Raw genomic sequence first — 13,800 nt, 5'->3', positions numbered from 1 at the left:
ACAGCTTTGTACCACTTGTGCACAATAAATAACACTCAAAAAAATATTTAAAGTTTTCATTTGACTCGCCTACGTATAACTTAGAAATATGAAAGTATGGTCAGAAAACTGTGTATATTAATAAAGCTCCTGAATGCTGCTGATTTTGTTATGATTCACATTCTATGGTGCTTCATTTCTTATAACATAGGTTTTTAACATAAATATTTTTTATTCACTTACCCAGGAGTTTCCATTTTCAGTCAAAGTCTCTGGTTCTGATGAGAGATCAATTAAAAGAGTCTTGCTTTCACTCATATTTTGTATATTACTGCTGCTGTCCTTCATTTTGTTGTGGAAACCTGTGAAGACAAAAAAGCCATACAAGAACAGGATCATCTGTAACTACGCCTATGTAGCTAATAAATTCATGACATTATTATGTTAAGATGGGAAATTTATTGTTCCATTTCAATGTCACTTTCTTGTTTCCTTTTTCATATTCTGTATTCCAAAGACAGGTCATTTGTAGGTGTGATATTGTTATATTCAGCAGCATGCTTGTTATCATTGCATGCATTTAAACCCCTGTAACTTTGTTGCTAATCATTTATACTGACTGAGACAGATTTACTAAATTCTGTCAACAAACGGTGTGCTGTTGATTTATGTGCTTAATTCTGAAAATAAAATGTAACAACTATTTTCTATAATTATAATACTCTGAAAATTTACCCACACTAAGTAGCATGAGGACTAGATCTATTTTACAAGTTGGTAATGGCTTTACTATGCAGTATCTAATAAAATCATGATACTGTATAATTATTATTATAAAGGCACATAAAATATTGAAATATTACAGAGTAAAGTCTTTTACTTCAGTATTTTATAAGTTTATGTTGAATGAAATTTTAGCAGTTTTATAATTAAAATTATTTTAAATGGGCAGTACAGAGATGATAGTAGAAGTCAATTTAAACATGTAACAGCTGCAGCAGATTGGAAAAGAAAGTGTCTGCAGTTGTCTGAATAACATGAGACAAGTGAAAATGAATACTTGTGCTTGAAGGAAGGAAGGAACTCAAGCAACATGATAGAACAATGGATTTTGAATCTATGATGTACCAGATCCTGCAGTGGAACACAGCTGTGGGAAGGACAAATGTGCTGAGAGGCTCTGCAAAACTTTTCATTGTTGGAAGGTAAAATGAACTCAGTGCCTGGGCCTTAAAGTTGGTAAACACATTTTAAGCCTTTCACTCACTGAAATACCCCAACAGGTCCTAATAACTGTACAGAAAATACAATAACACAATTGGCATTTAATCTGTAGGGCAAATATTAGAAATCAGTGATACAAACTTCATGTGGGATGATTCATTATAATAATATTATATGGATGAACAAAATAAGATTGGATTTATAAATAATCAAAACTTCTGATTCAGTTTTATGTTTCCTCCATGCTTCAAAAATTTGAATTAAAATATTTACAACACTTTAATGAATTTCTTAAATATATGTTTGATACTTGCAATAAAATGTTTGAACATTACAAGTTTTTAATTGTGAAGTCCTATGGATTTTGTCTAGATACTACTAACTCCATAAATCTAGTAAGGATACTATATAATTGAGTGGTTTACACAGCAGACTGACTACCCATCTTGACTGTGATGCAGCCATGAACCTCTAAAGGAAGTAGAGTATAATCAGAATTAGTCATTTGAAGATGGAAACAGAGCCAGCTCCAGGACATTATACATATCAAATATATCTAAGACAGTGAAAACTGTCCAACATAACTGTCATATAATTCACAATATGTTATCTGGGTGTAAACCCAGAAATAGCAAATATGCAAGTAGGGACATCTCAACATGAAGTACCTAACAGTAGAGTATCAGGTAGAGAAAGGAAGAACCCCGTTATTAGGTCAAATGATTTTTTATGGTAAAGGCAAATATTATACATAGGTTGGATAAAAAGTGGTGGCAATACCTCTATAGTTCTGAAATGACTTTATTACCTGAGGTAAACACATGTATATTCCTTCAATATAATCGCTCCCCATGTGTACCACCTTCTGCGATATTTGTGGAAGGCGTCATACATCATCAGTGCATCCACTTCTGTTGATATCCAGCAGTGACCGCCCTACAGCACGAATATTCTCCTCTCTTGTGTTGTAATGTGTCCCTCGCAGTGGTTCTTTCATTTTGATAGAGATCATAATTGCACGGACTCATATCAGGTGAGTATTGTGGATGTTGCAGTATCTCCCATTGCCAGTGGCGAAGGAGATCCTTGACAGCATCAGCAGTATGAGCTCTTGCATTGTCATGAAGGATGATGGGGTTCGCTGCCAACAGGTGTCGTCGTTTTCTCCTGAGTGCTGGACGAAGATGATTAGGCAGGAAACTTCAGTAGTAGGCAGCGTTTACTGTCTGTCGTTGAGGTACAGTGTGGTGCAGCATCACTCCATCAGTGTCATATGCCACAATGAACATTGCCTTCACATTACTCTGTGTAGAGCCAGGATACTTCCATTCATTTGATTGTCGCTTCAAGTGCGGTTCCTATGAGCGAGCCCAAGTTTCGTCCAGAGTGACGATCCTTCCAAGGAAGTCATCACGTTCCTTCTGGTACCAGTCCAACATTTCCTGTGCAATTGCATAACGTTGCCATTGTTGCACCTCGGACATTGTATGGGGTACCCAACACGCTGCAATTCTGCGGTATCCAAGAATATCGTGCAGAATGTGGAGCACGATTTTGTGACATATGCCTACCTCAGCAGCTAACTCCCACGCAGCCCATCGACAATCGACATCCAGCAAAGAAGAAAGAAGCTGAATTGTGTGGTTGTCAACATGGGATCGTCCTGAACGATGGCTGTCCCGAATGGCATCCCTCCCTTCACAGAAAAATTTCACCCATCATGTGACTGTGCGATATGGCAAAGCAGCATCACCACATGCTTTTCGCAATCCCTGATAACAGTTTTGTGCACTACGACCTCGTGCAACTTCAATTTTTATCCAGGAGCGTTGTTCTTGTTTCATAAACATGTTCTTAGGGCACTTGAACTGGGCTCCTGCACTTCAAGATGATGCATGATGCAACTCAATGAAACACAACCACAACCACTCATGCACTACTTCAAGTGAACATCTGCTATCAGCTACAGACGGTGCTAGTGCCACCTGACGCACATCTTTCATGTTACAGCAGTGTTGCCATTACTTTTTATCTAACCTTTATAGATAATAAGGAACTTTTTAGTCCTATCACAAATGCCAAGTGCATTAAATCTAATATGAATATGAAACCTAGTTGTATTGTTAGGAAAGAATGTGCTCCAAAAGTAACTACTCTAAAAATTTTTCTAATTTACAAATTTATCATCAAAATATTATGGGAATACACATTAAACTTGATGAATTACTTAGTCAATGTGAATCTAAAATACCCCAAATATTTTGTTTTATGGAACATCATTTATGTAAGACTGAAATTGTATGGACTTCAATTAATCAATATAACTTGGGTGCTTATTTCTGTCGTAAATCTAGGAAAAATGGTGGTGTAAGTATATTTGTCCAGCAAAACTTACAATATACACCCAGGAAGAATTCTGTTTGGACCGAGACATTGAAGTCTGTGCTATAAAATTACATCATAGTACTAATAATATTTGTATTCTAACGATATATAGGTCTCCTTTGGGTAATATTGTTCACTTTTTAAACACTCTTGAGGTTATTCTTAACAAAATTCATACAGACTTCTCGAATATTATACTATGTGGTGGCATAAATATCAATTATTTGGATGATATGGGTTCTAACAGACTAAAGCTGGATTCCTTATTAGTTTCATATCATTTAGAGAGTATAGTCAATTTCCCTACTAGCATTACCTGTACTTCAGCAACTGAAATCGATAATTTCTTTATGTTGATTTTCTTTGTATCGTGCTTACATATCACTTAACAGTCATAGTGGATGAGAAGAAGTTTTTTATTTAATACAAAACAAAAACAAATGAATATAGATCACTATTACCAACTTGAACATTTTTACATTACTAGATTCTCAACATTCCTCCTTAATTTCAAACACATTTCTCATTTTCCTCCATAATTTCAAAATGTTATAACATTATTAGCTGTTTTACAAAGTGAAATTGAATAACACTTAGTAATTTTGGTCTTCAGATTACAAAATTAGTACATGTAATTAAAATTTTCTCAGTCTTATCAAAATCAGACTTACTTCTTCTTAAGTATAATGTCTCTAAACTTGGTAAATTTCTCTGGTGATAGCGGTTTTGTTAAAATGTCTGCCACCTGAGTTTCACTGTTACAATATTTGATTGAGAACAGTTTCTCTTTCAATTGTTCACTTATGTAGTGATACCTAACGTCTATGTGCTTACTCCTATGCGTTACTTGTCCAGATTCTGTTAGCTTGATTGCACTCTGATTGTTGACACACAGTTCAGCTTCCACCATTTTTCCTGTCAATTCCTCTATCAACGTCTTTAGATATTTCAATTCTTTACAGCACTCAGCTGCTGCAATATATTTGGCCTCAGTGATTGATAATGCAAAAATACTCTGTTTCCTAGAGCACCATGATATTGGGCCCCCTGACATCATAATTACATATCCTGTTACACTCTTCCTATCCTTTACATCCCCTGCATAATCAGCATCACTAAATGCTTTCAGTTTCACAGTTTCGGAGTCAGGTGAGGTATATTTTATTCCTGAATCTCGTGTACCTTTCACATACCTAACGGTCCTTTTCACATTCTGAACAGCTATTTTGTCAGGATTTTCCAAGGTTCGACTTTCCTCATTTACAGTGAATGCCACAGCTTCTCTGTAAGGAAATCTTATGTCATTTTCTCCTTCCTCATTTGTTGGTGGGGTCGTGGCCATGGGTGTTTTCATTTCTTGACTTTCTTGCATGTTCTATTTTTCCAACATTTGGCTTGCACAGTTGGTTTGAGAGATATGTATCCCATCTGGTTGCCTCTCAATTTGTATTCCTAAATAAACTTTTGGATTTGTGGTCTTTGTTATGTGGAATTGATTTTCCAGTTTCAGCAAAATTCCTCTATTTGTCTTTCATCCTCTCCCATGATTATCCCGTCATCCACATGAATGGCCATGAACAAACTATTGGCATCATTCTTAAAAATGCATTGGTCAGATTTTAGTTGGTTTAGACCTTTTTCTTTTAGAAAGGTTGTCAACTTCTTGTTCAATTTCGATGGTGCTTGTCTTAGGCCATATAATGTCTTTTTCAGGAGACATATCTTGCCAGTGTTCTCATATCCTTCTTGTATCTCCATGTAGTTTTCCTCCTCAAGGTCTCCATACAGGAAGGCAGTCTTCACATCAAAGGTTTGCATGTTCATATTCTTACGTGCTGCTATGGCAAACAGTACTCTAAGAGAATTCATGTCAACAAGTGGGCTAAAGGTATCCTTGAAATCTATTTCCCCTTCCTTTTGTTGGCATCCTCTCACAACCAGTCTGGCTTTGTGTTTTCCATCATCCTTTATTTTGAAAACCCATTTAGTGCTCAGAATTTTCTTGCCCATTGCTTTCTCTCTGTTTACATATATCCAAGTTTTGTTTTAGTAGAGCGAATCCTTTTCCTCTTTAATGGTTTTCTTCCACTTCTCGCTGTCTTTGCTCTCCATGCGCTCGTCACATGTATAGGTGAGCATACCCTCCTTTCGACTCTCTATGTGATAGTCTCGGTACTTTGGATACATTTGAACGTTTCTTCTTGGTCTCAATGCATATCCATGTTCGTTTTGTCCATTGTGTTTCCTTCCATTATCCTTGTGGTCAGCATTTTCATTTTCTTCAGTATCTGTTGGTTTTTCTTCATTGTTGTTAGCTTCGGGTTCTTCCTACATTTCGCTATCTTCCTGATCTGGAGTATTTGGCTTGTCTTCTGGATCCATCCCTCTTTCCATTTCCTTTTGTTTATTTGTTGTCACAGGTTTACTTGTGAATGTCACATCTCTGGAGACATAAGTCCTTTCAGTATGTGGATCCCATATTCTGTAGCCATTTGTATTGTATACAACGAATATTCCTTTCTTGCTACAACTGTCCAACTTTTTCAATGGTCCGAGAATTTTAGTGTACACTTCTGAACCAAAAATCTTCAATCCAGCTAGATCTGGTCTTTTGCCATACCAATTTTCTGCTGGCATTCCATTCACTGTCACTGTTGGACTTCTGTTTAGCAGGTATGCAGAAGTGAATACAGCTTCACCCCACATTCTCTTACTTAAACCCGAGTCAAAAATCAATGCTCTTGCCTTTTCCATAATGGTACAGTTCATTCTTTTGGCAGTGCCGTTTAGCTGTGGTGAATATGGTGTAGTAAATTCATTACATTCCCCTTGTTCTTACACCATTCTCTCAAGGCGCTGTTCTTATATTCCCCCCCCCCCATTGTCACATCTTATTCTTCTCACTCTTGTATTGAATTGACACTCAGTTTAATTTACATATTCCTTCAAAAAGGTATATTTTCACTCTTATTTTCTAACAGGTATATCTTACAAAAATGTGTATAATCACCCACACACATAAGGAAATATTTCTTATTGTCATAAGTGGTGGGATCAATTGGTCCACACACGTCACTATGAATTATCTCTAATGGCTTTCCAGCCCTACTTCTTTCTGTATCAAATGGGAGTCTCACTTGTTTGGCCTGCATACAAACTGAACATATATCAAAATTTTTACACTTGCTCACACTTTCTGGTATCCCTTGGCATATCTCTTGTAGTTTCCTAAGATTCGCATAACTTATGTGACCTAGCTTTCTATGCCACTCTACACCTGTATCTTGCAGAGTCATCATAGCTTCATTCATCGTGCTAAAGTTAATTACAAGCAATCCATTTTCATCCTTTTTTCTTTCGATTACAGCATTTTTGTCCTTGAGTATCTGGACTATCTCTTTTGTAAACACCACTTCTCCATCATTTTCTGTAATACAGTGCACTGACAGCAGGTTTTTGCTGAGTTCTGGAACATATGAAACGTTTTTCAAACTACACTCTTTAAATTCCAAATTGCCTATTTTCTTTGAAGTCATACTTTGAGTTTTCTTTGCTACCTTTATACGTTGAGTATACTGCTTAATATGTATCAAATCAGTCTTCACATTTGTCATATGACATGTGCTACCACTATCCACTACATACATTTTGTCTTTTTTTTACTTGCATCACTTGCGTGGATTTCTGCTGCTTCAGCTAAAAAATTGACCTTGCTTCTTTTATTCCTATCTTTAAAATAACAGTCCTTTTCGGCATGGTTCGTTTCTGTACATACTGTGCATTGTTTTCTCGTATCACTGTCCTTATTTCTAAGTAACAGTCCTTTTCAGAGTGATTATTCCTTTTACAGAGTCAGTGAGCAGAGGAATATCCTACATGAAATAAGAAAACGGAAGGCTAATTGGATTGGTCATATCTTATGCAGTAACTGCCTTCTAAAAGAAGTTATTGAAGGAAAGATAGAGGGGCGGATAGAAGTGACCAGAAGACCAGGAAGAAGACTTAAGAAGATGCTGGATGACCTTGGTGACAGAAGAGGATATTTTCATTTGAAGGAGAAAGCTCTAGATCGCATCAAGTGGAGGAACTGTTTTGGAAGAGACTGTGGACCTGTCGTCTTGACAGATTACTAATGAATGAATGAATCTTTGATGACATCCTTTTCCAAGATTTTCGAGAAAGTCACTTTTAACAGACTGCAATATCATATCGATGTAAATGAGATATTGGTGCAGGAACAATATGGTTTTCAAACCAAATCAACTACTTATATGGCTACCTTTACCTTAATAAATAATTCCTATTGGCACTTAATAACAGATTAGCTGTCGGAGGATTATTTTGTAATTTAACCAAGGCGTTTGACGGTGTCAATCACAACATATTTCTTGCTAAATTGGAGTTTTATGGCATCAATAGTATAGCAGGGAAGCTGATTAAATCTTACTTGACTGATAGATATCAAAGAACTTTAATAAATAATAAATATTCTGCCAACAGTAATTTAATTTTTAAAATTCAAAATAGAACAGTTAGAATCATTATAAAAGCTAGAAAACAGACTCTTGTCGTCCATTGTTTAGATATTTAATATTCTTCCATTTTACTCACAATATATATTTTCAATATCCATGTTTGTTGTTAAAAATATGGATACTTTCACACTAAATTCTGATATACATAGTATCCATACCAGACAAAGTTCGGATTTTCATCATTCAACTTATAAATTAACTAAAATCAAAAAAAGGTGTCTGTTCCGGGATTATGGTACTTAATAATTTACCACAGAATCTTAAGAACATGACAAATGATGTCGATAAGTTTAAACATGCCTTAAAAAATTCTCCATATTGGCTCATTTTACTCATCACGGGAGTATCTAGATTGGAGAAAAATGGAAAACCCTGCTTCTTACAAATAATTTATAATCTGATCGCTGATCTGATACAGTTTTTTGCATGGTTGATATAATCTTTTGTCTTGCTTTTCATGCAGCTTTTCGTTTTGAAAGCATGATTTATATGTATTATTAACCTGNGGGTATTTTGACTCTGTTCCAATGATTGGGAACTTAGACTAGTATTTACTTTGTGACACGTTCTATATCCAACAGTTTGTACTTTCAACTCATGTATGGATCAACTGAACTTGAAATAAATATGAATATGAATATTCATAAAATTGCCTGTATATGCTTTTTTCTGATAGTATTATGATATGATGAGTCCTGTATCAATGTATTTTGATTTATGTGAAAATGAAATAGTGAAATAAAGAAAGAGAGAAGGAAAGATAATTGGTCATAAGTGTGTAAATTTATAATGCATTTAATTCAATTAATTTAGGTGATTTAAATGAAATTGTATTAATTTTAAGTTTTTATAGTAATGTTTTTTAAAATTATGTTTATTAATTAAAATTATATTAAGTTTTTTATTTTTTATTTTATTATCTATGTTAATTGACTAATGTATGTGATTTTAATTATGTAACTCATGTAATTTATTATATGTATCTGGACACATCTATTATCAAAGGGACTGTTTCCACATCCTAGGTTTTTTTATCTGTATGGATATATGGAATATAAAGGAAATAAATGAATGAATGAAAGAAATGCCTTCTTCACTTTAGCACTGAAATAACTGACGTTAAGATGTGGAGAGACAGATAGAACATCATTAAAGTTGTATGCATCTAAACTGAAGAGTTGAATACAATCACCTGATATTTTCTTGGATTCATGACATGGCCTAAGTTCTTGATTCCTCAGACAGGAATTCTCTTGTGATATCTGCCATAGTTCATAGGCTGTATTGAAGGATTGTGCCACTGTTAATGTGACTGCTTGTGCCTATAATTGAAAAAATATTATTACCATATTCTAACACTTTCTAGAACATCACCTCATAATACACAGTGCAATTATTCTTCACTGTCTGGAGTAAATGTATCTCAGTTTACAATTGTCCTAACAGACCAGTGATGGTGAATCTCTTCAGTGTCTGATGTCAAATTTACACCAAAACTTTTCTAACTGTGTGAACTTGTACCAGCCATCATCATTGCTCCAGTACTACCCTGGTGGACTTGAGACATTTCCTGTTACACATTTTTAGGCAGGCCTTCGTTTCTTATTTGACTGCTTTGATATTGCTGTAAATGATACTAATTTCATTTATGAGATCACTTCTTAAAACTTATTTTGTAGAATATATTTCTGAGATAAAAATAATTTGTATTGAAAGAAAGTACAATGTTATTTTTCCTCATAGCTATCTTTGTGTAACCATACTTTGGGTATAGATATTACTATAATCCAAAAATCAGGCAGTTTCACAGATCACTTGGTCACTCCCATTTGGCACTTTCAACATTGGCCTGTCATCAACAGAACTCTTCCAATGTTATATTTTAGCGTCCTGTTGCACTGATTTAACTCCATGATTTATTTAATCCGTCTTGCAGTGCATACATTCATTTATCTCCTTCTTTCCCTCGCACTACATGTTTCGGCATGGGAAAGAAGGAGATAAATGAATGTATGCACTGCAAGACGGATTAAATAAATCATGGAGAACTCTTCCATTTTGGCAGTGTCTGTTTTGTATGTTATAATGAATATTTTGGGTACAGACTGGTCAATGTTGACAATGCCTGATAATCTTCATTTGATGTTTCCCTGTATATAATCCTTGAATACCTAGCAAGTACGTGAAAGGAAGAAAAACAAGAAAGGGGGGAGGAGAATTGTGAATTATGACACAGACCCATTACATGACTAATAATTGGTTCTTATCATTTCATTCACTGGTTCCTTATATTCAAATTAATATAGCTTTTGGATTTCTCAGAAAGTCTGCTACCAATTGATTCCTTGTGCAAAATAAATTATGATTCCCTTCGAAAACTGTATTTCCATTTATTTCTCAGCCCAGCAACTTGAAAATTACAATTCAACAAATTAAATTTCACCAGCTTATCACTGACTGTCTGGCCTTGGGCTTGGTTGAAAGTGATTGACCGTTGTTCCCAAATTATTATTTTCGTTGACACTGGCACAGGAGATTGGTAGTCTTGGCAATTTACATTTCCAAAGAATTTTAAACATTGTCAACAATAGCCAGTCAGTGTCAACAATCCATTTAATAATGGTCAGCATGACAGAGAGAAATATGTATTCCATATGCAAGGACAGTTCATAAAAAGTAAAAGTGCATCTATTTTGCCTTATGTAACTTCTTCAACAAAGATGTACATATTGACAGGTAATTTCAGAAAATGTAATTGTATTTCTTGGGGCCACCTGGTAGCATAGTCGGTTGAGGCACTATGCTACAAGCTGGAAGGTTGTGGGTTCAATTCCTGATGAGGTCATTGGATTTATTGACCTAAACCTTCCAGCTCCATTATGGGCCTAGGGTCAACTCAGCCTCTAACAGAAATGGAATACCAGGAATCTTCCTCAAGGTAAATGGTGGCTGGTGTGTAAGGCTGACAAACACACTGCCATCTGCGAGCTGACTGTCTCGAAAATGTGGGAGCCTCGACATCTCCCAAGCCTGTTGGTCTCCATGGCCTGTTAAAGGGATACCTTTACCTTTTTAAATTATGTTTCTTTATTAAAGTTTCTCTTCATATAGAAATCAATAATCATGCTATTAAATGTTAACAGAATTGTAATACATGGTGTAACTTACTATAAACAAAACTATAAGTTTATGATTGTATGTAAAAAAACAGTTTTATTTATGTGTGTATGTTTACATTCATAGAAGACACTGTATATTGCACTTTCAGATAATATAGCTGCTCTCACTGTCTGTTTAGCAGCCTTAACTTATCATCTGAAAACAATACTATCTTCTGTAATTATAGGAACCTTTTAGCAACAGTCATCTAAAATGTTTTAACAAAAAGAATGGTGGTGTAGGAAGTGGTATTGGAATGAAGATAAAATGGGCAAAAAAAAAAGGGAAAAAAAAGGAATGTGGGAGAAAGGGTGAAAGCAGGTGAAGATACAAAAGAGATAAAGGAAAGGAAGAAAAGGGGTGAGGGATGACAATATGAAAGAAATGGTATTCCCCAAGAAACTGAACTTATGCATTCCCTAGAAATGGTAGGGTACCCTGAGAGTCTTTCATAATTTATGGTATTTTATCCAGTAAAGTGCTGAGACAGTATCATGAAACAGTTCATGGGTGTACTCCACATTCTTCCATAGGTACAATAAAGTTACCCTGCATGTAATTAATAAGCACCATGCTATGCAGATGTAAGGGGGAGTGGGGGTATGGCTAACCTTTCTTAACCTTGGCACTAGATAGAAGCGATAGGTCAGCTTCATGCCCCAGCTGCTTTCTTCTGGCGAAAGAGCACCAGTACTTATTGATAGGAGGCTGTGTAGGCCCCAGGGCCAGCGTGGACATTAGAAAGAGAAGAAAAATCTCTTGGCCTTGCCAGAAATCGTACATTTTCAAAAGATCTATTGCAGTTTAATCTTTGTGTCGGCATTTAAAACCTTGTGTTAAAATGAAACAGTGTAAATGTGCTTAATATATATAGAACACTGTTTATATAAGCAATCAAGAGTATTTATATTGAATTAGAAAGTAGTATTACTTTTTAAGTATATGAGTGTCTCAGTGTTATTTTACTGATTAATATTTAAGCTGTATTTATGTAACCAAATTCATATGACAATTTATTAAATAAAGCGCCTTATATAATCTTTCTACTGTATTAAATCATTTCACTGCCATATTTTGCAAGCAGTGATAACTTATGTCAACCAAACATTCCTTTCCTTTTGCAAATAATGATAAGTTACGGTATGAATATTTCTTGGACTTGGTGTGACATACAGTATATTTGAAAATGACACTAAAATTAAAAAAAGTGCAACGCATGCAATATGAGTACATTTGGAGTTGGCATGAAAGGAAAAATTTACAGGCTGAAAAGAATATATTCAGGAATGGTGCAGCAGACACCCTATTAGTAATCAAGTACCCTATGTGGTGAAGAGTTAAATATAATAAGTGGTGATTTCAAATGTCCTTTATCTGTAAGACAACTTATTTTCACTTACCATTTTTCTTTTAGGGCACAGAAATGCATGGCACTCCATTGTCTCATTGCTGTTTGTAGCAATAAAAGCAAAAACACGATCATGTGTAGCATCAGCAGAGCAGTAAGAAATCCTAAAACCAGGAAACATGTGATCTGTTACTTGCAGAAACACAGATAACACAGTTATGTAACTTTGACTTTGAAAATTTCTAACTGAAAGTATTTTAGTGTTATGAAATAATAGTGTGATCAGTCTTTTGTTCTGTATAAAGATGAAGATCACAGAATTCCATTTGTCATGATCCCATCAAACTAGTTTGTGCACACTAGAAACAAAATATTGCAGTAAGAGAAGATGGGTAGATGTCAGCCATTTCCTTCTTCTTAAGGTGCACATATGAGAGCGTGATTCTAGCTGAATCACATTTATGGCTTCTGGCAAACAAAATTGTAATAATACAAAAGAAGCAACAGATCAGATTAGGTCTTTGTGATCAAAAAAGTTCATATAAACATGTGTCCGAATTTTGACGGTTACGGAGTTATGGCCGTTTTTTCATTCCTGTACATGCCCTTGTGTGAACCGCATCTATCATCTCACGGGTCACTATTTTTAGCCAGCTACAGACAGAGCGTTCTTGTTATCTCAACGCTTGAGAGGTACCTAAGGCGTGGTGGGTTGGTATGTACCTGCGCGGTTCACAACCAAGCAGCAGCCTGTGTTGCGGCCGGCGGTAGCATTTTCGAAAATCAGCTTTAAGCACCAATAAATTCAAATTAAAGGTAATTTCACGAAGTTAACTTTACATTCATACTTTAAATGTATCATGTATTATGTTGGTTTATTATTTTGTTCCGTTTATTGTCAGTAATCGGTAGCTTCTATTCTGAGTTTAAAACGGTCATAACTCCGTAACCATCCAAAATCGGACACATGTTTATATGAACTTTTTTGATCACAAAGACCTAGGAAATCACCTCCTGCAGTTATGCCCTGAAGTCGTGAAACATACTGTATATACAGGGTGTCCCAGGAGGAATGTGCCAAACTTCGGGAGGGTGTTCCTTATGTTAAAGTATGCCGATATAACCCAAAACACCTATGTCCAAAGTTGAACGGTTACGGAGATAATGGCC

General features: G+C 35.4%; 1 protein-coding gene across 1 annotated transcript in view; it reads right to left on the bottom strand.

Moving 5' to 3' along the window:
* LOC111867683 (low density lipoprotein receptor adapter protein 1-like) overlaps positions 1 to 13,800 on the bottom strand; it is an 82,975-nt gene that overhangs the window by 14,277 nt on the left and 54,898 nt on the right. Inside the window, exons 4-6 of the mRNA XM_023857735.2 lie at positions 12,683 to 12,794; positions 9,316 to 9,445; positions 223 to 341 (exon numbers count right to left, since the gene is read on the bottom strand). Coding sequence (XP_023713503.1) covers positions 223 to 341; positions 9,316 to 9,445; positions 12,683 to 12,794 — 361 coding nt within the window. The remainder of the gene's footprint in view (positions 1 to 222; positions 342 to 9,315; positions 9,446 to 12,682; positions 12,795 to 13,800) is intronic.

The sequence above is a fragment of the Cryptotermes secundus genome, unplaced genomic scaffold (assembly GCF_002891405.2).
Source record: "Cryptotermes secundus unplaced genomic scaffold, Csec_1.0 scaffold931, whole genome shotgun sequence".
NCBI lineage: Eukaryota > Metazoa > Arthropoda > Insecta > Blattodea > Kalotermitidae > Cryptotermes > Cryptotermes secundus.
This window is presented reverse-complemented; position numbering and strand designations above follow the sequence as displayed.